Here is a 22,884-nt window from a genome sequence, read left to right as displayed (position 1 = left end):
AAAAATAAAAAAAAAAAAGAAAAAGAAAGAGAAAAGAAGAGCAAGAAAGAGAAGAAGTAGCAACTAGCTAAGGGCAATTTCAGTGAAGCAAAAGATCGGTTATAGTGGCTAAAACATTCTGGTTTGTCTCCCTCAAAACTTATGTGAATTTCATTTTTACTAACAAAATTTATTCCTATGGTGTGAAATACCGTCTACATAGCCTTACTCAGGCACCACTTGGACGTCTCAATTTGTCTCCATCAAAATAAATTTCTTGGCATTAAGTTACAAGCTGGTCCATTGGACCTTTGTCATCAACGAAACATGGCTGCCCACATACCTCATTGGCGAGCCTCAAACCGTCGTCACACTTTGTAAGAAGATTTAACGTGGTCAAACATCTCTCACTTACCCTGCCCATGAGAGTCAACAGGCGGGTCTAGCCTTCCAGCGGCTTGACCTCCCTCACAACGAGGTGCGAGAAAGGTTAGGGACTGCCCGACTAATTACCCTCCCCCCTGTGAGAGTCAATAGGAGGGTCCAGCCTAGGGCTGCAAATGGTCCGGTCCGGTCAGGCGATGAACCGAATATTTCGGTCCATCATTTTTCCGGACCGATAGCTATCGGTATGGTCCGGCCTATTTTTTTTATTTTTATAAATAATTAATAAAAAATTTTTATTTAAAATACTAAATTAAATTAAGTGACTTATTAATGTGGATTATGTAACAAACTCAATAAAAAAATATTTTATATGGTCAATGATAATAAATTAGATAATAAATTATATTATTAATTTATATAATTATTATATAATTAACTAATTGATATTATATATTTATTAATTCATAGAATATTAACAAGTGTTAATAGCATATTTAAAATTTTATATTGTTAATAGTGATAGGTTAGATGAAGATATATATAAAATATTATTAATTTATAGAATATTAACAAATATTAATAATATATTTAAAAATTTATATTTTTAATTGTACAATTATTATATATAAAATATATATAATTTTTTTTTTCATTCGGTCCGGTCCGGTCCGAAAAAACCGTGGACCGTGGACTGGATCAAATGTTTTCAGTCCTCTAAAATGTGGACTGGACCGGTCTAAGTCTCGGTCCGGACCGGAACGGTTGGTCCAGTCGGTCCGTTCAGTCCGACCGGACCGTTTATCACCTCTAGTCTAGCCTCTCGGCGGCCCGACCTATCTAATGGTGAGGTGCAAGAAAGGTCAAGGACCGCCCGACTACTTACCTTCCCCACTACTTACCCTCCCCGTGAGAGTCAACAGGCGGATCCAACCTCCTGACGTCCCGACCTCCCTCATGGTGTGGTGCAGGAAAGGTTAGGGACTGTCTGACTTCTTACCCTCTTCGTGAGCGTCAATAGGCGAGAAATCAAGGACCGCCCGACCTTTCTCACAGAGAGGCGCTGGACAAATGCCCGACATCTTACCTCCTCATGAGGCTAAAAATGACAGGTTTAGTCTCTAGGCTGCTTGACCTTTCTCATGGTGGAGCGCGGGTCCAGTCTTTCAATTGCCCGACGTTACTCCTGGAATGACATCTCCTTCTACAAATGCCGAGTGTTTACACTCGTGCCATAAATGCTCCCTCAGACCTTCACCACACTCTAGCAAGACTATTCAAGTTTGCAAATTTCACACTTGTGATTGAGGATTATTTACGCTAACCAGTATGGCTTTTGTAAGCATGATCATGCATCTCTTACTTACCCTCCTTCTGAGAGTGAACAGGCAGGTCCAACCTCCCTCATGTCATGGCAACCCGACCTCCTTCATAGCAAGGTGCGGGAAAGGTTAAGGGACCATTTAACTACTTACCCTCTTCTTGAGAGTCAATAGGTGGGTTCAGCCTCCCTCATGGCAGCTCAACCTCCCTCACGATGAGGTACGGGAAAGGTTAGGGACTGCCCGACTACTTACCCTCCATTTGAGAGTCAACAGGAGGGTCCAGCCCCCCCGGTGGCCCAACCTCCCTCACAGGGAAGTGTAGGTCAAGCCTCTCGGCTACCCGACTACTTACCCTCCTCGTGAGAGTCAACAGGCGGGTACAGTCTTTCAATTGCTCAACCTCCCTCATGGCAAGGCGTGAGACCGTTGCCCATCTACTTTACCTCCATGTGAGGCTCAAAGAAGCAAGTCCAGTCTCCAGGCTGCTAGACCTCTCACGGTGGAGCGCGGTTAGTACTACCTAACATTGCTCCCAGGATTATATCTCAACCAGTAAACACCGAGTGATTACACTTGTGCCATAACCGCTGCTAGGGGGTAGGGGTGTGCAAAATTCTGAAAATTCCGACTCCGTCCGACCTCCGCTGTAAAACGACGTCGTTTTGGAGCTGGGTTTAAAAAAAAATTATTGAACGACACCGTTCCACTTAATATGGAACGGCGTCGTTTCGGAAGTTCCTTCTTGAAGGAGCTTCTTCTTCAGAACGTCGTTCCTCTTCCTTTTCCACTTCTTCTTCTTCCTTCTTCACTTCTTCTTCCTCCTTCACTTCTCTCTCGTGTCTCCCGTCCCAGTGACTGAACCAGTGAACTGTGAAGCCGTCCTCACGCCTTGTGTCTTTCTTGCTAGCGTGCCGCCGTTCGTCGTTGCTCCTCCCTGCCGCCGTCCCTCTGTTCAGCTTCCACCTACGGTGATCCCTAAATTTATGAGCCCTAAATTTAATTCAAGCACGTCTCTTATGAATTGGAGCCAGCAGTTGTGATTCTTGTGATTCTTGTGTATTGAATGTTCAATATAGTCCCTAACACGGCGCTCAAAAACATGAATTTCACATTGTTTTGAAGACTTGCGCTCGAGCGAGGTGTCGAGAGCAAGTCGAGCGCACGTTGTATTGAACATTGGCTCGAGCGATATGTCGAGCGGAAGTCAAGCGAACCTCTCTGGAAGAGTTCTGCTCGAGCGCTACGTCGAGCCCTCAGCGAGCGAACCTCTCTGGAAGAGTTCTGCTCGAGCGCTACGTCGAGCGCTCATTGAGCGAAACTCTCTGTATGGATTCTGCTCGAGCGCGACGTCGAGCGCAGGTCGAGCGATCCTCTCTGTATGGATTCTGCTCAAGCGCCACGTCGAGCGAACCTCTCTGGATGGATTCTGCTCGAGCTCCACGTCGAGCGCACATCAAGCGAACCTCTCTGTATGAGTTCTGCTCGAGCGCCACTTCGAGCGCACATCGAGCGAACCTTTCTGGATGGATTTTGCTCGAGCGCTACGTCGAGCGCACGTCGAGCGAACCTCTCTATATGGCTTCTGCTCGAGCGCACGTCGAGCGCACGTCGAGCGAACCCATCTGGATGGGTTCTGCTCGAGTACACGTCGAGCGCACGTCGAGCGAACCCATCTGGATGGGTTCGTCTGAGTCAAGCGCACATCAACCGAACCTCAATGTAATAATACATCGATACATGTATTATTATGATACAATAATACATGTCCTATTGTATAATACAATAGCCTAGTTTATTTTTAAACTAATTTTTTGCTTCTAATTTAATTTTTTCAGTTTCATTGATTGTGATATGGATCCTAGACATAGTGGAGATGATCGTCCACAAAGGGATGTGGTGGATGCCAATGCTACAACTCCTACACCGGTAGGTACTTCCACCCCCTAGAGCCATATCTAGGGCAGCTACATCTTGTGCGAGTAGTCGACTCCCACTCCCAGTTGATATAGAGGATGAAGATATGTTCAACGAGGAGGAGGAGATGCCCATTGAGCAAGATCAACCACCACGACCTTCTAAAAAGAGGTCGTGGACATGGGAGCATTTCACCAAAATTCCTGGTGAAATTGCGAACCCAGTGGCAAGATGCCATTTCTGTGGATCACTTTGTGGATGCCATTCGAAGAAACAAGGTACCAGTGTGTTAATAGCACATCTAAATGGTTGCCAACGATATAAGATAGCGAAGGGATTACAAGCCACTGATCAGACCAACCTCAGTTACCAAACTTCTACAGCCACTGATGGTACACAGACTAAGAAATTGGTCATCCCTCAATACAGTGAGAAGATGTTGAGGGACATGCTTGCAGAGATGATAATTACTGATGAGATGCCATTTACCACAGTCGAGAAAAGAGGCTTTCGAAAGTTTCTAAATTTTGTTGAGCCACGATTTCCCATTCCATCACGGTATACAGTGATGCGAGATTGTATGAAGAGGCATGCGAAGGACAAGGAGGAGATGAGGAAGATGTTTATTACCACTGGCCAAAGAGTGTCTTTTACGACTGACACATGGACTTCCATACAGAACGTCTGCTACATGTGTATCACAGCACACTACATTGACAGTGAGTGGATTTTGCATAAAAAAACTATTGGTTTTAAAGAAATTGTGGATCATAAAGGTGCATCCATTGGGGCGAAGATGGATGATTGTTTAAAGGACTGGGGAATTCGAAAAGTGTTGTGTATTACAGTTGACAATGCCAGTGAGAATGAAACAGCAATTGATTGGTTTAAGCGGAACACGACGGTGAGAGATGATGTCATTCGGGCCCACTAGTTTATTCACGTTCGATGCTGTGCTCATATCATTAACCTCATAGTTGTTGAGGGATTAAAAGAGGTTCATGATTCCATAACCCGAGTCCGCAACATTGTACGATATGTGAGGGGTTCCCCTCAAAGGCTTGCCAAGTTTAAGGCAATAGCAGAAGATTTGAAGATTGAATGTTCTAGTATGCTGTGCTTGGACGTTCCGACTCGATGGAATTCTACATACATGATGTTGGATGTGGCACAGAAGTACCAAAAAGCATTCGAGCGGATGGAGGTCGAGGATGGGGGCCTGAGGTATGCTTTGTTGGAGCCAGCAGGACAGGGGCTCGGTGCGCCAGACGCACATGATTGGACCAGTGTGAGTTATTTTGTTGAATTTTTAAGAACTTTTTATGAGATAACCATGTGACTATCTGGATCCAAATATACGACTGCGAACTCATTTTTCAGTGAGCTCTCGGAGCTTCACTTCCAGTTGGAAAATAGTTGTACTGACTCTGCTGGATTGTTATCTGATATGGCTACGAGCATGAAGATCAAATATGATAAATATTGGGGGAATATTGAGAAGATAAATAGATTGTTATTTGTGGCTGTGATCCTTGACCCCCGAGTTAAGTTGGCCGTTCTAGAATTTTGGGTAAATTCCGTCCTCAGGGTAGTGAAGGCTGGAGAGTTTATTAGATTGCTAAAAAATGATGTTGATGACTTATATCATCACTACAGTACTAGTGCTCAGCCTTCATCCGCAGTTGGTAGCTCCTCACATTCGAGGCCGACAGGATCGACAGTTTCCTCAGGTGATACTGACCCATCTGTAGGGGTTAGAGGCAATCGTATTATACGGCAGTATCATCAACTCATGTCAACAAGGAATATTATGCATTGTACATCTGAGGTTGAACGATATTTTATGGAAGCTGTCGAGGCACCTAGTGATGTATTTCAGTTATTAACTTGGTGGAAAGTTAATTCCACCAAGTATCCAGTCCTTTCCCGTGTGGCCCGAGATGTGCTAGCCATTCCTGTCACTACGGTTGCCTCAGAGTCGGCATTTAGCACTGGAGGTCGCGTGTTGGATGCTTATCGGAGTTCATTGTCACCGTCAACCGTGGAGGCCCTCGTTTGCACACAGAATTGGATAAGTGAAACGCCCATTGGACTAGATACCGTTGGCGTTGATGCCGAGAGCTATAGGCTTGAATCGGGTAAGTTTATATGCTTTTAAATGATGATTTAATTATTTTTAATGTTTCTAACTTCTACTTTTTATGATTTTATAGATCTAATTGTGAACCCTAACATAATTACCGATGATTGAGAGTTTGGAACGGACGCTACTTGAGAGTTGGGATGGAGTTGAGAGAACCTCCTTTCTTGGTAAGAATCAAATTATTCTTTTACCGTATATAATTTTTTATTATCAATTTTTTTTCATCTATTGATTGCTACTTTCTATCTTCATTTCAGGCGTGACCAATGGAACATTGGGGTTTGAGTGAAACCCGTGTTTAATTTTTATGTAGTTATATTTCAAGACTGAGTCATATTGTTATTACGTTATAAATGAGACTGTTATAACTTATGGCTGCATCATACATGTTATTTACTTTTTAAACTATTTATATAGTTATATTTATGTACTTATATCCCGAGCAATGACGTGGGATAAGTACTCTTTATTCTAAAATTTCTATTAGTACTTATCAATCCTTTCTCAAAAGTTTATAATTTATTATCCAACTGAAATTAATCGAATTATACAAATTCGTACCATCATTCTTTTCTATAAAATTTTAAATTTGTGTAATTTTCAACTCATGAGTCATGAGCACTTTTAATGCTAAATTTCAGGCGGACATAAAACAAATTAAAGATATAATCAAAATTCAGTAACAAAATCAGAACGAATATTTAAATTATTGAAAACTCTTGAATAAACCAAATATTTGTAGATGGTTAACTTTTAAAAAAATATATATATGTTGCCCACTATCTGAAACGAAATTGAACAACAAAATTTAAATAATAATAAAAAAAAAAATCTGAAATTGAGTTCGGAAATTTAATTCGGAGTCGGAGCTCCGACCTCCGTTCGGAACTCCCTCCGAACTCCAGTCGGAGTTCCGATCGGAGGTCGGAGCTCCGACCTCCGTTTGGAGTTCCGATCGGAGGTCGGAGCTCCGACCTCCGATCGGAATCGGACTCCGACTACGTTCGGAGTCGGAGTCGAAGGGGAACTTTGGCTCCGACTTTTGTCGGAGTCGGAGGTTGGAAATGACAACTCCGACTCCGTCGGAGTCGGAGCCCACCCCTACTAGCGGGTTACCTTCAGGAACGAGCCTTCGAGTTTACAAGGCCTCAGAGTTCCACAACCACCTAGCACAAGTTACTTTAGGAACGAGTCAACAGGCCCCGCAACTAGCTAAGGTGGACCCAGGGGTCGATAGGCTCCCTGACCACTTAGCGTGGGTTACTACAAATAAACTCTAATGCTTATAACAAAATGGAAACACTAACACGATTCACATCAAAAGGAAAAAGTCCACCAACACCATCGAAAAGAAAAATGTTGTTCGATAATGAAACGTTCAAACAAAACGAACTTAAAGCCTACTTACCTTTCCCGTAAGTGTCATTAGGTGAGAAAAGTCAAGAACCGCTCAACCTTCTTAATGGCAAAGCGCGGGTCCAGCCTCTTGGCTGCCCGACCACCTTACCTTCTCGTTGGGGGTGAGCAGGTAGGTCTAGTTTTAAGGGTAGCCCTGATTTTTCCTCACGGTGAAGCGCATGTCTAACCTTTCGACTGCGCAACTTACCATCACCATAATAAGGAGTCGATAGGCAGGAAAAGTTTGGGACCACTCGACCTCCTAGGCGCTTGAATAGGAGGGCAAGTCACTTGATTGTCCGATCTCTCTTGTGCGCATAAAAGATGAGCTCTGCGCTTGTTCCTAACGCAGTCAAGCCAACCTCCCATTTATCTCGCCAAGATGAGCTCCACGCTCGCACTTAATGCGATCGAGCCCATCTCCCGCCTAGCCACACTCTCAAAAATTGTCATCGCTTAACGCAAGTGAAATGGATAACTAGGGACCCGCTCTAGGAATTTATTTCTCTACAGACTTCGATAGACTATTTCGATTGCATATCCTTAAAGATTCTCAAGATCTTGTTTTAGAGCAAATTATCCTTAAGAATCACAGGCAACTAGAGGGGATAAAATATTACTGGCCCAAAGTGATTTTCTAAGCCCAGCCCAAGGGTCTCATCAGTAGAGAAGAAAGAAAGAATGAATGAGGGAATAAAAGGCTAAGGAAAGACATGGTGTCAAGTAGGGGTGTAACCGGTCCGGTCCGGTCCGATTTTGGACAAAATCTAGGATCGAACCGGTATGTACCGGTTTTGTATTTTTCAAAACCGATTACGCACCGGTTACCCTCCTAAACCGGTACTTCCGGTTTTACCGGTTTCCAGTCCGGTCCGGTTTTCTGGTTTTTTTAAAATGTAAGTTTCATAATTTGTCACTATAAATTTGTTTATAAAAAAAAAAAAAAACTAATTTAAAAAATATTGTTTTATACTTTTATTATAAGTTATATATTAGTATTAGTTATAAACTATATATTTAATATTAGTATTAGTTATAAACTTTTAATGATTTAGTATTAACATTTTATGTAATAATTTATAAATTATAATAAGAAATTATTTCATATATAAATATATATAATTATATATAAAACTTTCACATAAAAAATTATAATTATACATAATATATAAAACTTATATATATTAATATATATATATAATATTTTGTATAAAACTTATATATACAATAATATAAATATTCTTTTTATATTCTTTTTTTATCAACCGGTCCGGTCCGAAAAATCTTAAAACCGGAACCGGCCGGTTTTCACATTCTAAGAACCGGTTCCGGACCGGACCGGTTCAAAACAGGTAAAACCGGTCTGGTTTGGACCGGTTTTCCAGTTTCAACTTACACCCCTAGTGTCAAGAGGAAAATGAAAAATGTGACATATAGAAGATGTGATGTAACATAAAAGAAGAATGGGCATACGATAAATGGGAAGGACTAGACAACTTGAAGGGAGCTTCTGCTTCCATACTTCAACTTCTCATTCGGCTTCTTCCACCTCATGACTGGAGCACCAACAGTAGTGTTTCCTTTAGAAAATAGATCATTGATCTCTGTTGTACAGTGAGGATGAGAGACCATGAGAGCTTGTAAAACAACCATATTATAGTAGATTATTCTTCTCCAAAATCTCGTAGACATAGACATTATGCCAAATCACGTAAATCTGTATATCTGTCTCTTTATTTTTCCTGCATTTATTTCATGTTCACTGTCAAAGATGTAAGTACAGACACTGCACAACTACACCTTACCATTGACGGGGGCTCCACACTACATCAATCGAGGCCCAAATTATCATAGCAGTCCGAGAATTATTCTTTTTTCCCTTCTAATCTGTTGTGCATTTTTTAGGCATTAACCGTCATTGGCCAATTAATAATACGCAACTTGGTTGGTTTTTCTAACGACACTTGAGGGCCATATTAACAGCGAGAGATCACTTAACTGTTTGTAGGTTTGTTTCAAAACTTCCTCACCAACCTTTCAAATCATCTAATATACCACCTCCCCCATGCAAGTTTAGCCTCCTACCTCAGCTACTCACGTACCTTTATAATTAATCTCCTCGCCATAATATAATGAGAGAACAAAAAATGAAACAATTATCTAAGTACCGATATTCCTTTGGCATCTCTAATCACCGTTATCGAGATATTCTGATAAAATATTATTTTTAATCATGAATTTTATTATTGAATTACTTAATTTAATTATGTCTCATATTTTAATTAGATTTTATTTAAATACAGGAAGAGATGTTCAAGTTGTATATATCTTTCAAAGAATCCGATCGATTTGGAAGACCAACTAACCGAATACAAGAAGAACGGTATCTTTCAAAGAATCCGATTCTTCGAATACTAGAAGAATGTCCGTCCGAGGTTGTGGCAGAAGCAGGAGGTGCGAAAGTGCACATTGTGGTCGGGAAGTCCGTGGACTGAGCTATGGTTCTGCTTCAATTACTAAGGCTGCATTCCAATGCTAATAAGTTGAGCTTAATTAAGTTTATTATAAATAATAGTGAATTAAGTAATTGAGAGAGTTATGTAGAATACATTTAAATTGAATTTAAAATGTGTTTGAATGTTAAGATGACTTTAATACTTTTTTTAAAAAATTAAAAAAGATTGTGGGTCTCACGTATAAAGATATTTTAAGTTGAAAAAAATTATAGATCCTATGAAAGTTTTGAATTGGGATGAATTTAATAATTTAAAAATTGAATATTTAAATGTTAAATTCAATTTAAAATTAGATTGAATTCAACTGAATTTGAGAAACAAATGAAGCCTAAATTCAAGAGGTTTGGGACCGGATAAACTTGTATTGATCTTCACGTTCATGATCACCCTTCTGATTCGATTCCCACGTACACATAACTGAGGTACGTTCTGATTGTTTTCCGTTAAAAGGCCTGTGCGTGATTTCTTTTTTCCCGAATGCTTGCATATTGACTTCTTTCCCGAATTAAATTGGAGGCATTGAATGGAATTATCGTACTGTTATGTATATGGGTGTCCAAGTTTTTTTGAAGTCGCAATGAAAGCTTTCAGAATATACAAGAATGCATGGTGATTCCTTATTTTCAGCAACGATAACAGAAAAATTAAAATAAAAAATAACATTAATTATATATAATACAAGATTTACGTGATTTGATAACATACCTATATCTGACGAGCTATATAGAATTTTATTTAATACAATAAATATCTTAGCCGGGTTGGGTCAAGCCTCCGCTCCCATTATCATGGGTCTTGGATCTGATCATCAAATCCAACTACTACTACAAACACAACCAAGCTCCACACAAACAAGCAACACTTACTATTATAATTACTTACTTCTGCACGCAGGTTCTATTATTCTTGATATTCTTTATTTTTCTTTTTTGCAATTTCACCGTATTTGCTTGCAGTACTAACATATGGGTTCAGTCATACAAGTTTCTTTCTTGTTATTGTGAGTACTCAAAACACTCAAGTTGGTTTAGACACTTAAAATATCTCAAAATATGTGAATAATATTAAAATGATTCGAGTTAAAATATTTTATTGTATTTTGAAAAATGAAAAATGAAAAGTTGAATAATTATATTATAAAGTTAAAAAATTGTTTAAATATATATATTTTTTGAAATTTAAAAAAATTGTATTACTCTTTGTGTTTTGTTTAAAAGTTTAAAAAAATTATTTTGGATTTTGTAGTTAGAAAATAATTAAGTAATGATTAGATGAAAAAGTTGAATATTTGAAATTGAAAAGTATTTTGTAATTAAGTGATATTTAGAAATGAAATATCTAAAAATACCCAAACTAGCCCTCAAACTTCCATTTTTTTATAAGACACACTTTACCTAAGACACTCTGTAGAACGTGCCAAGCATTAATGTACATACCATAGAAGGGTTGTGGAAGAAAAAAGAGCTCTCTGTTCTATCTGGATTACACTTTTTTTTTTTTTTTTGTCTGGATATCCAAATGAGTTCAATGAGATGCATGGATCATATGTTTCCCTGAACTTGAACTTCAGTTTCACCTGGGGCCTCTTTCCTACTCCCTTTTCTGCTCCCTCGTGGGGTTCGGGAGAGTGAACTTAATATGTCAGCCATTGGCTGGAATTTCACATGCATCTGACCCCAATTGTTGACCCTGCAGATTATGTTGATGGAATTATGACCTCATAAGATCATATTGCACCAGTTTCCATCGGAGCACAGAGCCAAAGGGTGTGCTTTAACGTATACAGAACCAGAGTTTCAGAAAATTGGAGTGCTGACGCCCAAGTCGGATAATTATTTCTTGGGATGATTATTTTGCAGTTACTAGCAGGAAGGCTGCCAGTTGGTTAGCAGCTGAGGTGCATAAGGCAGTTTCATGCCGGAATTTGGCTTCAGTTTTAGATCCATTGGCTATAGAATGGAATCAATGGACTGCATTAGTGGCAAGACAATTGTGGGCTGGTCAATGCTGTCACCTTCTGTGGTGAGGTAACTGTTGTAGTATGTGGCTCATATTGAGTGGAATACACGTATATAGAGAAAGCAGACTGATGGCGTGAGTGAGGCGAAACGGAGTGAGGCGAAACGGAGTGAGGGGAGTGTAGCGTTCCGAGCAGAGCGGAGCGGAACGACTAGGGTTTAGTCTAAATACATATGATGTAATCCTAATTTGATACATAGTAAAAATTCAGCCCCCGCTCTTATGGATATAGGTACATTGCTGAACCATGTTAAATTCTGTGTATTTTTCTTGTTTTCTCTTTTTTGTATTATTCATCATAATTGCTGCACGTAGCACAATAGGAACTGCAGCAATTGCATTACTCAGAAGAGCGACCAGTGCGATCGTATTTCTTGTGCACTTTCCTTTAGGTGAAAAGCATTAAATAGTAGCTAGTGATGTTCAAGTTATTTAAGTGGGCTGATGAACCATTTAAGCTACTGGTGACGCCAACTAATATGATTCTTATATATGACCAATCTGAATTGACCAGTGATCTCAACCTTTATACCTTTATCTACGTTGGGAGGAGAAATCTGAAACTCAAGCTTTATTGCTACAAGTATCGAGTGTCAACTTGCATGAATTTAAGGTGCTTGAAACTCAAGGCCCTGAGCCTCAAGCTCAACTCGGGTTCAAACCGTGGTTCAAAGAACCTGAGATGTGCTTTTCTTGTCCACTTTATGCCATTTGGTTATTTATGAGAGTAAGGATGCTCTTGCCACACAGAGAATAATACATTTGAATTGTGCTTACTTCCATGGAGCTAAAAAGTAGACTTTTGCAGTATTGCCATGGGGTGAAGATATAACTGAAATGCAAAATATCCCAGAAATGTTATTGTTCTCACATTGAACAAATCTGGAACATTCATGCATGTTTATCCTGGTGATCCGTATTATGTATCATGTAGCTTATTCGTGTAATGGGTTGTGTTCAGGAAATTATGGATGAACCTTTGGTGGCAGCAGATGGGTTCACTTGCCAAGGGGGAAGCCTTGCGGGGATGGCTCGGAATTGAGCGTGAAACTTATTCAATGGTCAATTTGAAAGTGAGTCGCTTGCATCCCACTCCTGAAAATACTCTGTGGCTTGCTATACAGGATTGGCTTTGTAAATGATGGGAGTCCCTTCAGTATCTATGTGGGAGTACTGGTGCATTATCATTGGAGATATGCAATAAGTGGGAGTTATTTGGTTTGTATTCTGTTGTGAAGAGTAACCAGAAGAGCCTTTAGTGTTGAGTATGGAGATGAAGACGGATTAGTTAATCCAATTTTTAAGCTTGAAACATATATCTATGAAGCATTTATGAGGTGAACTAAACAGAAAAGTGAAATTTTGAATTAAACATGTTTTCTAATGAATAGAGGTTGTTCTACACGAGTCTACAAGGGAAGCAAGCCATCCAAGGAAGCCAACAAGCAACTCCATTTAGTATCATCATAAATTTCTTTCAAAACCTCGTGAACTTCAGCCTATTGTTACACACAACCATCATGGATTAAACATTATGGTTAGGAACCCTCACATTTGAAAGAGAACGAAAATCATAAATTTCTTTGACTTGAAACTATCTTCGAAACAGTTTCAAGAATCTCAATGACATCGTCTCTCTTCATTTTGAACAATCACAAAAAGAGTAGTAATACCCACACATATGATGACAGGAACAACCAAAACTGAGCTAGTTTTGATTATAGATTGCAGCACCAGTCCATTTGAGGGGAATCTACAAAAGCAGGGAGGCACTGGTTTGATTCTCAGTCTTATTAAAGGGATGGTCTTCTTCCATGGACATCTCAGCCCCGGGTTCATCTTTCTTACCATCCAGAAGTAGGTTAGACTCTCCTGTGAAGTTCCATCTGTGCAACTCTTCCTGGTTAGGAACCATGTTTTCTTTGAAACTGGTCTGAGTTTCAGCTGACTCAAGCACCTGGCCATCGAACAAACTGCCCCAGGGTTTCTCATTCACCATTTTATTTCCAGACTCTAACGTTATGTCCTCATTGTTTTGCTCTGATAGTTTAACTTCTTTGGTCAACCCTTTGTTAGAGGTTGAAATCTGGTTTTCCTGATTTTCTTGACTGTTGAAATGAGAATTAGACTTCCCAAATGTTGTGACTGATGATGATTCTGTAAGCATGCCTCGTGGTGATGGAAATGACCGCTGGCTAAAGCTCCCAAAACCTTGAATCCCTCTTGTTACACTCCGAGCTCTGTCTCTCTCTTCTTTGAGAAGAGGACCTTTCTCAAGCAGCTTCAATACTCTTTCTGCTTTTTTCCTAACAGCAAGGCCCCAATTAAATCTGCATACAAGGGTTGGATCTTTGTCAAGAGTCCATATAGAGCCAAGTGCTAACATAAAACAAGACAAAAGTTAGAATTACAGACCCTTTTTCATCTATATACTGAAAGCTTTCCATTTCACTAATCAAATCTTGGTCACTTTCAAATTCTCCTGCAACACTCTCTGGTCCATGAGTCAACAAATGCTCAAGTACAATCAGGGAATTGTAAGAGACCCTCCAGTTCTTTCTTTCAAACTTCAGGAATCTGATGCCCAATTTTTAAAAATAACCAAACCCATAATCATTCTTCCCCATCAAAATTGGCAAAATAAGAATGAAAAAGAAAAGACAAAAAACAAACCAAACCCTGAAACCTTTTGTGCAGAATCTCCACAATTCTCGTATAGTCATCTAGTTCAAAAGCAGCCCTTGAAATGGAAAGCAGGGTAGGCATTTCTGGCGCCCATGTATTCCCACCTGTAGCTTCTTCTGTCATTCTGCAAATATCAAGGGTGTCATCCGAAACATCCCCATACCAAGAAACCAAAACAAAAACCCATTTTTACAGAAATTGTAAAGATTATGGACTTACAATTGTGCAGGCGTGGCATCTGTAAGAGCCAATCTAGCAGTCTTGATTTTCTCTTTGAAATAGAAAGAGGCTTGCCTTTTCATTTCATGGAAAGAGGGAGTGCCCATGTTGCTGCTAACGTTTTTGCTCAAGATATACATGTCTAAAATGGAAAAAGATGTGGAAATAGAACAGTTCCCAGATTTGATCTTGGAAGAGAATAGAGAAAACGAGGGAAGGCAGAGCTAATCCGATGATCTAACAGATCGACCTAACGCCTACGTAGCAAACAAGTTGTGCGGTCTGCAGACGCAATACCTAACACATACAAACCAATTAAAAACACCGGTAGTCTTAAATCAGGCGAAGATTTCAAGGGAGAGCATTTTGAGTGATGCTAGCAATTGTGTGTCGGTCGAAGTGGAGTTGATGTCTCAGTTTGGAGTGGTGTTGTGTAAACATCTGATTAGTCCATTTAATCTTTGAATCGTGAAAATGAAACATATAAATATATATATATATATATATATATATTCTGAAGTCAACATCTTTGCATTAATGGACAGCAGGTGGATTCATTTCGACTTTGATAGTCTATTTGTATAACCAAGTTATCAGTGACAAATATTAATTCCGATCAATCACGCGTCTTTCTGCACATCTCATCCAGTTTCATGCGATGTGGTCAAAGTTTACAATTAGAGAAGTTGGGGTTGAGGATCCCCACAAATGTTCTAAAGTGTTTAAATCTATAGACGAATCCAGATCGCATGTTCTTTTGGTCAATAGACTATTATATGATCTAAGAAATGAAATCCGCATTCAAATAAAAAAAAAAAGTAATGTTATTGATCATTCTTTTAGATTACATTTGGATAATGAGATATTCTCAAGTATTCTATAAATAACTGTAAAACAATAATGATAGAATATTAAATAGTAATAAATAATAAATAATAATAAAATAATAAATAATAGTGAGGTTTCCTATCAGTTTCCTCACCCGATGTTGTTGCATCTCCATATATGTATCGTCTTAAAGCTTTACTTCATCATAGTTGAAATCCAATCCAAATTTGGTCTCTCCATTATTTTCTTTTTTCCTTTGCTGTGAATTTTTTGGATTTTTTTTTTTTTAATTTTTATTTCCTTCTTCATGGTTCTTGATTATAATGGTCATACATTTTCCAAGCCCACAAGTCACAACCATCAATTTTTTCTTCATGTCTGATTCATTTTCTTTGTTACTGCGCGTCTGTTTGTTCTCGATAAACACTACTTTGAGAAGATTTGTAGGGCACGCCTATGGTCATGCTTAATCTTGATTCATAAAAAATAATCTATTTATTATTGAGTAATGATACATTTACAACAACAAAAGAAAACAAAGATTATTTATTCATTTAAAACTCTAATATCATATTGCTCAATTCAAATAAATAAAAGTCTCTTTCAAGTAGAAGAGATAGTACTTGGTTAATTTATACAAAAACCTTACACAATAAAGTTTACAAACTAACCTGATTTAATAATTTGTTAGATTGTAACATTGTTTTTGTTGTATAATAGACCTGATATATTACATTAAGTCACGTCAATTTATAAGTTTTATCATAAAAGATAAGTTATGGATGGCAAGAATGGAAGGTTCTCTTTAATCGGTAGAATCAACCTGGTTTCAGATTAAGTTATGGATGGCACGGATTGGAGACAAACTAAAAACCAAGAAATTAGCTACCACTCGGGATGAAATAATTTTTAAGGCATTGAATATTCCAACCAAGGTAGCAAAACAAAAGTATGCCCAGCTTGTTTATTGGCAATACCCGAAACTAGGATTAATAAAACTCAATGTCGATGGGGCTTCAAGAGGGAATCCTGAAAGGGCCGGTGCAGGTGGAGTCTTTAGAGATTGGAGGGGAAATTTGCTTATGGCTTTCTCGGTTGACTTAGGTACTGGCACCAATAATTATGCTGAATTGTTGGGTTTACTACATGGTCTTCGTATAGCAAAAAATATGAGTCTTGAACAACTAGATGTGGAACTAGACTCCTTGGTGGTGGTCAAATGGTTTAAGGCGCAGTGATGTGAGAACTGGTACCTTGAGGAATATTGGGAGGAAATCTTGGAGGTTGCGAAGTTTTTAGAGATAACAGTATCACATATATACAGGGAAGGAAATGCTTCGGCTGATTTCTTGGCAAGGATGGGTGTGAAGGGGCGTGGTGGTCAGTGGGGGTCTCCAACAGATGTTCCCCAGGAACTGAAAGGTATATTGAGGCTAGAAAAGACAGGCCTCCCCAATATTCGGCTAGTTTAAAACCCTGGACTGATTTAGTTGGCTGTGGTTTGGCATGGGTGTGTTGTTTTTCTGTTTTGTGTTTGTTTTTGATTTTATATAGCCTTTTGCCTCTTGTTCTGGTTTGGGAGTCATAAAAAAATATAATTGCAGGCATAGTGTTTTGTTACTACGGTGTTCCTCCGCCAAAAGTGAGAGATATATATATAATATCAAACCTTTATATAAAAAAAAAAAAAAAAAATACTCTATAATAGAACTCCTAGATCTATTAGGATAATATATCTTTAAACATTTTTAAAAAATAGAAAAAAATAATATATCAATTCATTAATATTCATGAATTTCTTAACCATTATAAAAAAAAAAAATTAAAATGTCAATCGATCACTTTTAATATAGGTTCAACTAGCATTTTCCCTCAATAATATGTTTTTGACTTTTGGCATGTGGGAAGCAAGATTATGACTCAAAAGCAAAGTTAAATTATCTGCCTAATAAGTTAATAACATCGACAAAGAGAGTTCTAAGGATATGTCTACTTCACGGAATAATATATAGAACCAACAAAAAAAAAAAAATGAAAAGAATAAATATTCATTGGATACATGAATACAAGTTGTTTAAAAAAACACATTAGAATATTTAAAAATATATAAAAGTAAAATAACAAAAATATATATTTTTAGAGACATTTGAATGGGTAGACAGTCACTAGCTTTGATAATTTGATTACAACCATTAAGGAGAAGAAGAGTTGTCAAGTACTGGACAAGTTTCAAAGTGGCTCCAAAATCTCGAGATTTTGGGAATACATGATGAAGGGAAGCATAAGAAAGTTTTAAGCCTTGACTCTTAACAAAAACTTGAGATTTTGGAGAGAGAAGGTGGAAGAATGCAAGCACTAATCCTCGCTTTCAACTTAACATACTACATAAGCAAGAGGGAAATCCGAAATAATCAAAGGATGATAGATACCGTAAAGAAAAATGATACACATACAATCTTTTTTACGACCCCTTCCACGCGTCTGTTTTAAATAAATGTCATTTTTTTTATAAAATAACTTATAAAACTAACGTCATCGTTTTATTAAAGAAAAGTATTACAATCATAAAGAAATTCTAAAAAAGTAAACACACAAATTGGCATAGTTTTATATAATATGTTATATTTATTTAATAATAAAAGTGACTTTACATTTCAACGTATCACATCAAATAAATCAGTTTGTTGATTTACTTTTATGGAATCTCTTTTCAAAAATATCCTCAATTAAAAACGTAATTATAGATATTTAAAATATACTTAATTATAATAGGAAGGACCGTTTCAATAAATCTCCTGATGAAACGTGTCTCTGGCGTAGCGGAAGACAGATATAAACTTAAAGAAGAACTGTGTCTTCTCTTTGAACAAACCGAGAATCAATTTTATTAATAATGCAAAAACTACTCTTCTCATCCCACTCACAAGTTATTTGTAGGAAGAGATTAACAAAAATGGAAAGTATTTGGTATGGAAAGTTACTATATGAACGTCGTAAACAAAAGGAAAGAAATTATAACAATAACAGAGTATCAACTTAACTTATTTGCTATGGAAAAGAAAAGGAAAAAAAATCATAGAAAATATTTGACGTTCTACGTTGCTTCCTGCTTGTTGACGTCTTACGTTGGTGGCCAGCTCGTGGACGTCCTACATCAACTCACCCTCCCTCGGAGGAAGACTCGACCCCGAGTCGATGTTGCGATAGAGTGGTTCATCTGGTGGATGGTATTCGTATAAGTCTGCTACATTGAAGGTCGACGAGATGGTCATATCTTCTGGTAGTTCAATCACATAAGCATTATCACTGATCTTCTTTAGGATGCGAAATGGACCACACTTCTTGTTCTGCAGTTTGCTATAAGTACCCGATGGTAAGCGCCCCTTACGCAAATGAATCATAACCAGATCACCTTCTGCAAATATTTTGGCTCGCTTACGCTTGTCAGCTGCTGCCTTGTATTTCTCGTTGGCCTTTTCTAGACTGCTTCGAACTTCCGACTGGACGTGCTTAACTCTTGAAGCCATATTTTCAGCTGCTGCACTGAAACCTGGTAGTTTAGGAAGTGGAACTAAATCCAAGGCATGTTTAGGTGGCTGGGTGTAGACAATCGCAAATGGTGATTTCCCTGTGGAGCGGTTACTCATGCTATTGAAGGCGAACTCCGCCTGAGGAAGGCTCACGTCCCATTGCTTCGGCTTATCCCCAGAGATACATCGGAGCATATTGCCCAGTATTCTGTTAGTCACTTCGGTCTGGCCATCAGTTTGGGGATGGCAGGTACTGCTATACTTGAGAGACGTTCCGAACTGCCTCCACAAAGTGATCCAAAAGTGGCTGAGGAATTTGCTGTCACGGTCCGAAGTGATGGTTTTGGGAACTCCATGCAAGCGAACCACTTCTTTAAAGAAAAGATGAGCGATGTTAGAAGCGTCTGAAGTCTTTCGGCAAGGTATGAAGTGTGCCATTTTTGAAAATCTATCAACTACTACAAAAATGGAATCTGCTCCTCTTTTGGTTCGGGGAAGGCCGAGTACGAAATCCATGCTTAAGTCTTCCCATATATTTTCTGGTACGGGCAATGGAGTGTAAAGCCCTGTGTTCTGGGATTGCCCTTTCCCCAGTTGGCAAACAGGGCACCGCTGCACAAATTTACCCACGTCCCTCTTAAGTTGGGGCCAAAAATATCGTTCAGCCACTAGGGATATGGTCTTATCCCTCCCCACATGTCCTCCTAAACCTCCCCCATGAAGTTCACGGATCAAGTGTTCGCGCAAAGAAGTCCGAGGAATGCAGAGCTGATTTCCCCGAAATAGATAGTCAGCGTGAACGTGAAAATCTTTCACGGCTTGCCCATTCGCGCACTTGCTCCATATTTCAACGAAGTCTAGATCATCAATATATAGTTCTTGTAGCTGTTCAAAACCTGTGAGTTCAGCTTTCAAGGTCACTAGTAAGGTTGTTCGTCGGCTGAGGGCGTCCGCTACCTTGTTCTGTTGTCCGGATTTATGTTTCAACACCATGGTAAATTTCTGCATGAATCCGATCCATCTTGCATGCATTCGGCTCACACTACTTTGGGTGTTTATAAACTTCAAGGCGTGATGATCGCTGTATAAGACGAATTCTCTTTGAATCAAGTAATGCTCCCAATGCTTAAGAGACCGAATAACAGCGTAGAACTCCAATTCGTAAGTCGTCCACTTTTGCCGAGACTCATTAAGTTTTTCGCTGAAAAATTCGACTGGCCGACCTTCTTGGGACAGGACTGCACCAATGCCCACTACAGACGCGTCGCACTCTACCTCAAAGAGCTTTTCAAAGCTCGGTAACGCTAGCACAGGGGCTGTGGATAGCCTCTCTTTTATGAGAGCAAAACTGACCTCTTGTGCTTCGCCCCACTTGAATTGTCCCTTCTTCATGCATTCGGTGATGGGAGCTGCGATGGAACTGAAATTCTTTATGAACCTCCGATAGAAAGTTGCCAGTCTGTGGAAACTGCGCACTTGACTAACAGTCGTGGGTTTCGGCCACTCCCGGATAGCCTTAACTTTCCCGTCATCCACGTGAATGCCCTCTGCACTTATCACAAACCCAAGGAACAATAGTCGGCTGCTCATGAAGGTGCATTTCTTGAGGTTGACAAGCAGCTTGTTGTCCTGCAGCACAGAGAGAACTTCGCGTAGATGCCCAACGTGTTCTGCTTCATCTCGACTATAGAGAAGAATATCATCGAAATAAACGACAATAAACTTCCCAATGAATGGCTTGAGCACCTGATGCATGACCCTCATGAAAGTGCTTGGTGCGTTTGATAAGCCGAACGGCATTACCATCCATTCGTATAGGCCCTCCTTGGTTTTAAACGCTGTTTTCCACTCATCACCTGGCCGAATTCGGATCTGATGATACCTACTCCGTAGGTCTATCTTTGAGAACACGTTAGACCCTGCAAGCATGTCGAGCATATCAGCTAAACGAGGAATGGGAAACCGATATTTTACCGTGATCTTGTTGATGGCGCGACTGTCCACGCACATCCTCCATGTGCCGTCTTTCTTCGGCGTGAGTAGTGCCGGCACAGCGCATGGACTCATGCTCTCCCTGATCAGTCCCTTCTAGAGAAGTTCTTCCACTTGGGTTTGAAGAATGTGGTGCTCATTGGGGCTCATGCGGTAATGAGGTAAATTCGGCAAGCTTGCCCCGGGGACCAAGTCGATGTGGTGCTGAACATCTCTCATAGGTGGCAACCCCTCGGGCAGTTCCTGTGGCATAATGTCTCCAAACTCAGATAAGAGATGACGTACTTGCTGTGGAATATCGGTTGCCTCTATTGCATCACTGCTTTTCACTACAAGAGTCCAAACCTCCCCTGCTTTCCTAGCATCCGTCATGAATTGTGCTTCAGAGACCGTGAGGAGCAAATCTTTTTTACCTGCACTATTGGATTCGTGTGCCTTGTCCCCTGTAGGAACTAGTACTATTTTGCGCCCCTGCCACAGGAATGAGTAAACATTTTCTCGTCCCTTGTAAAGAGCATCCACATCAAACTGCCAAGGACGTCCAAGTAAAATATGGCACGCATCCATCTCCACCACGTCGCACAGTGCTTCATCCTTATAAACTTTCCCAATAGAAAAAGGAACTCGACAAGTATTATTCACGCGGGGCTCGGATCCTTTTCGAATCCAACCGATTTTATACGGCCGTGGGTGTTTCTCAGTTTTCAAGGCAAGTGCTGCAACAAGAGCTTTGGATACAATGTTTTCGCAGCTTCCACTATCAATAATCACGTTACAGACTTTGTTGTTGATGGTGCAACGTGTTTTGAATATCGAATGCCGCTGATTTTCCTCCTCAGTCTTCGGGGCTAACATCACGCGTTGTATTATACAGTTCACGGGTTCTCCTTCATCACCTTCTACGAATTATCCTGCTCCTTCGCCTTCACTGTCACCCTCTTCCTCTTGACTCCCTTCTTCTCCTTCAATCATATGCACTGTTCGTCGCGTAGGACACTCATTAGAGCGATGTCCAGGCTGGTTGCATCGGAAGCATTTTCCCAACATAGGCTTGGAATAAGGATTATTGTTGGTGCTGCCCCTTTGTGCCGATGGAGTGGTCGTTTCTCTTCCTGCTTGGTTGTTAGTGTTTCCTCTTTGCGGACGACTAGATGAGCTTGGTCGTGAATCGTTCGGCCGAGGTGGTTGATCAACAGCCTTGGCGGGTGGATTAAAAGACGGTGCTCTCGATGGTGGTCGAGACAGTTGTAGTTCAATCTTCAGGGCTAAATTAACAGCCTCCGATAATGTCCATACTGTATGCAACGAGACCTTGTCTTGGATGGCCAGGCGTAATCCTCCCACGAACCTCGCAACTTGTTGACCCTCTGTTTCCGAAAGGTTGTTGCGCGAGTTCAATCTATAAAATTCTTCCGTGTAGTCGCTAACAGTTCTCATGCCTTGCTTGCAATTCTGATATTGCTGATACAGAATCTGTTCATAATCCGGCGGTAGGAACCTCGCTCTCATCAGTCGCTTCATTTTCGGCCATGCCCGCACTGGTTGTTTACCCTGCCGTCGCCTATTATTTTGCATTTGTTCCCACCATGCCGATGCACCACCACGCAATTTGTAAGCCACTAATTTCACTTGCTGTGCTTCAGGGGTTTGCATGTAATCAAAAAAATTTTCTACTTCCAATAACCAGTCGAGAAAACTCTCGACATGGAGATGTCCGTTAAAGCATGGCAAGTCAATCTTAATACGAAAGTTGTTATTTTGATCCGGACCCCTTCTATTAGCTAGGCCCTCACCTTCAAAGCCAGCAACCTCCTCATCACTGGATGAATCTTCTGGTGCTTGATTTCGTCGCCTTGGTATGAAGCCTCGGCCTCCATGTGGGTTATCTTGATTTCTTCTATTCTCCTGATGCCCCTCACCAACGTGGACATTGGTAACAGCTCTTTGTATTT

The 22,884-nt window shown here is 39.9% G+C and overlaps 2 protein-coding genes across 2 annotated transcripts; both read right to left on the bottom strand.

Moving 5' to 3' along the window:
* Positions 1-13,132: 13,132 nt before the first annotated feature.
* On the bottom strand, positions 13,133-15,015 carry LOC109002652 (ENTH domain-containing protein C794.11c-like). The gene is made up of 4 exons (XM_018980500.2): positions 14,583-15,015; positions 14,365-14,487; positions 14,094-14,255; positions 13,133-14,008 (listed from the first exon to the last, which is right to left on the bottom strand). The coding sequence occupies exons 1-4, from the start codon at positions 14,720-14,722 to the stop codon at positions 13,432-13,434; spliced, it is 1,002 nt and encodes a 333-aa protein (XP_018836045.1). The 5' UTR covers positions 14,723-15,015; the 3' UTR covers positions 13,133-13,431.
* A 6,013-nt stretch (positions 15,016-21,028) lies between these two features.
* LOC109002610 lies at positions 21,029-21,787 on the bottom strand. Its single transcript, XM_018980438.1, has one exon. The coding sequence runs from the start codon at positions 21,785-21,787 to the stop codon at positions 21,029-21,031; it is 759 nt and encodes a 252-aa protein (XP_018835983.1).
* Positions 21,788-22,884: the final 1,097 nt, after the last annotated feature.

The sequence above is a fragment of the Juglans regia genome, chromosome 5 (assembly GCF_001411555.2).
Source record: "Juglans regia cultivar Chandler chromosome 5, Walnut 2.0, whole genome shotgun sequence".
Lineage (NCBI taxonomy): Eukaryota > Viridiplantae > Streptophyta > Magnoliopsida > Fagales > Juglandaceae > Juglans > Juglans regia.
Note: the sequence above shows the minus strand (reverse complement) of the source record. Positions and strands in the feature narration are given on the sequence as shown.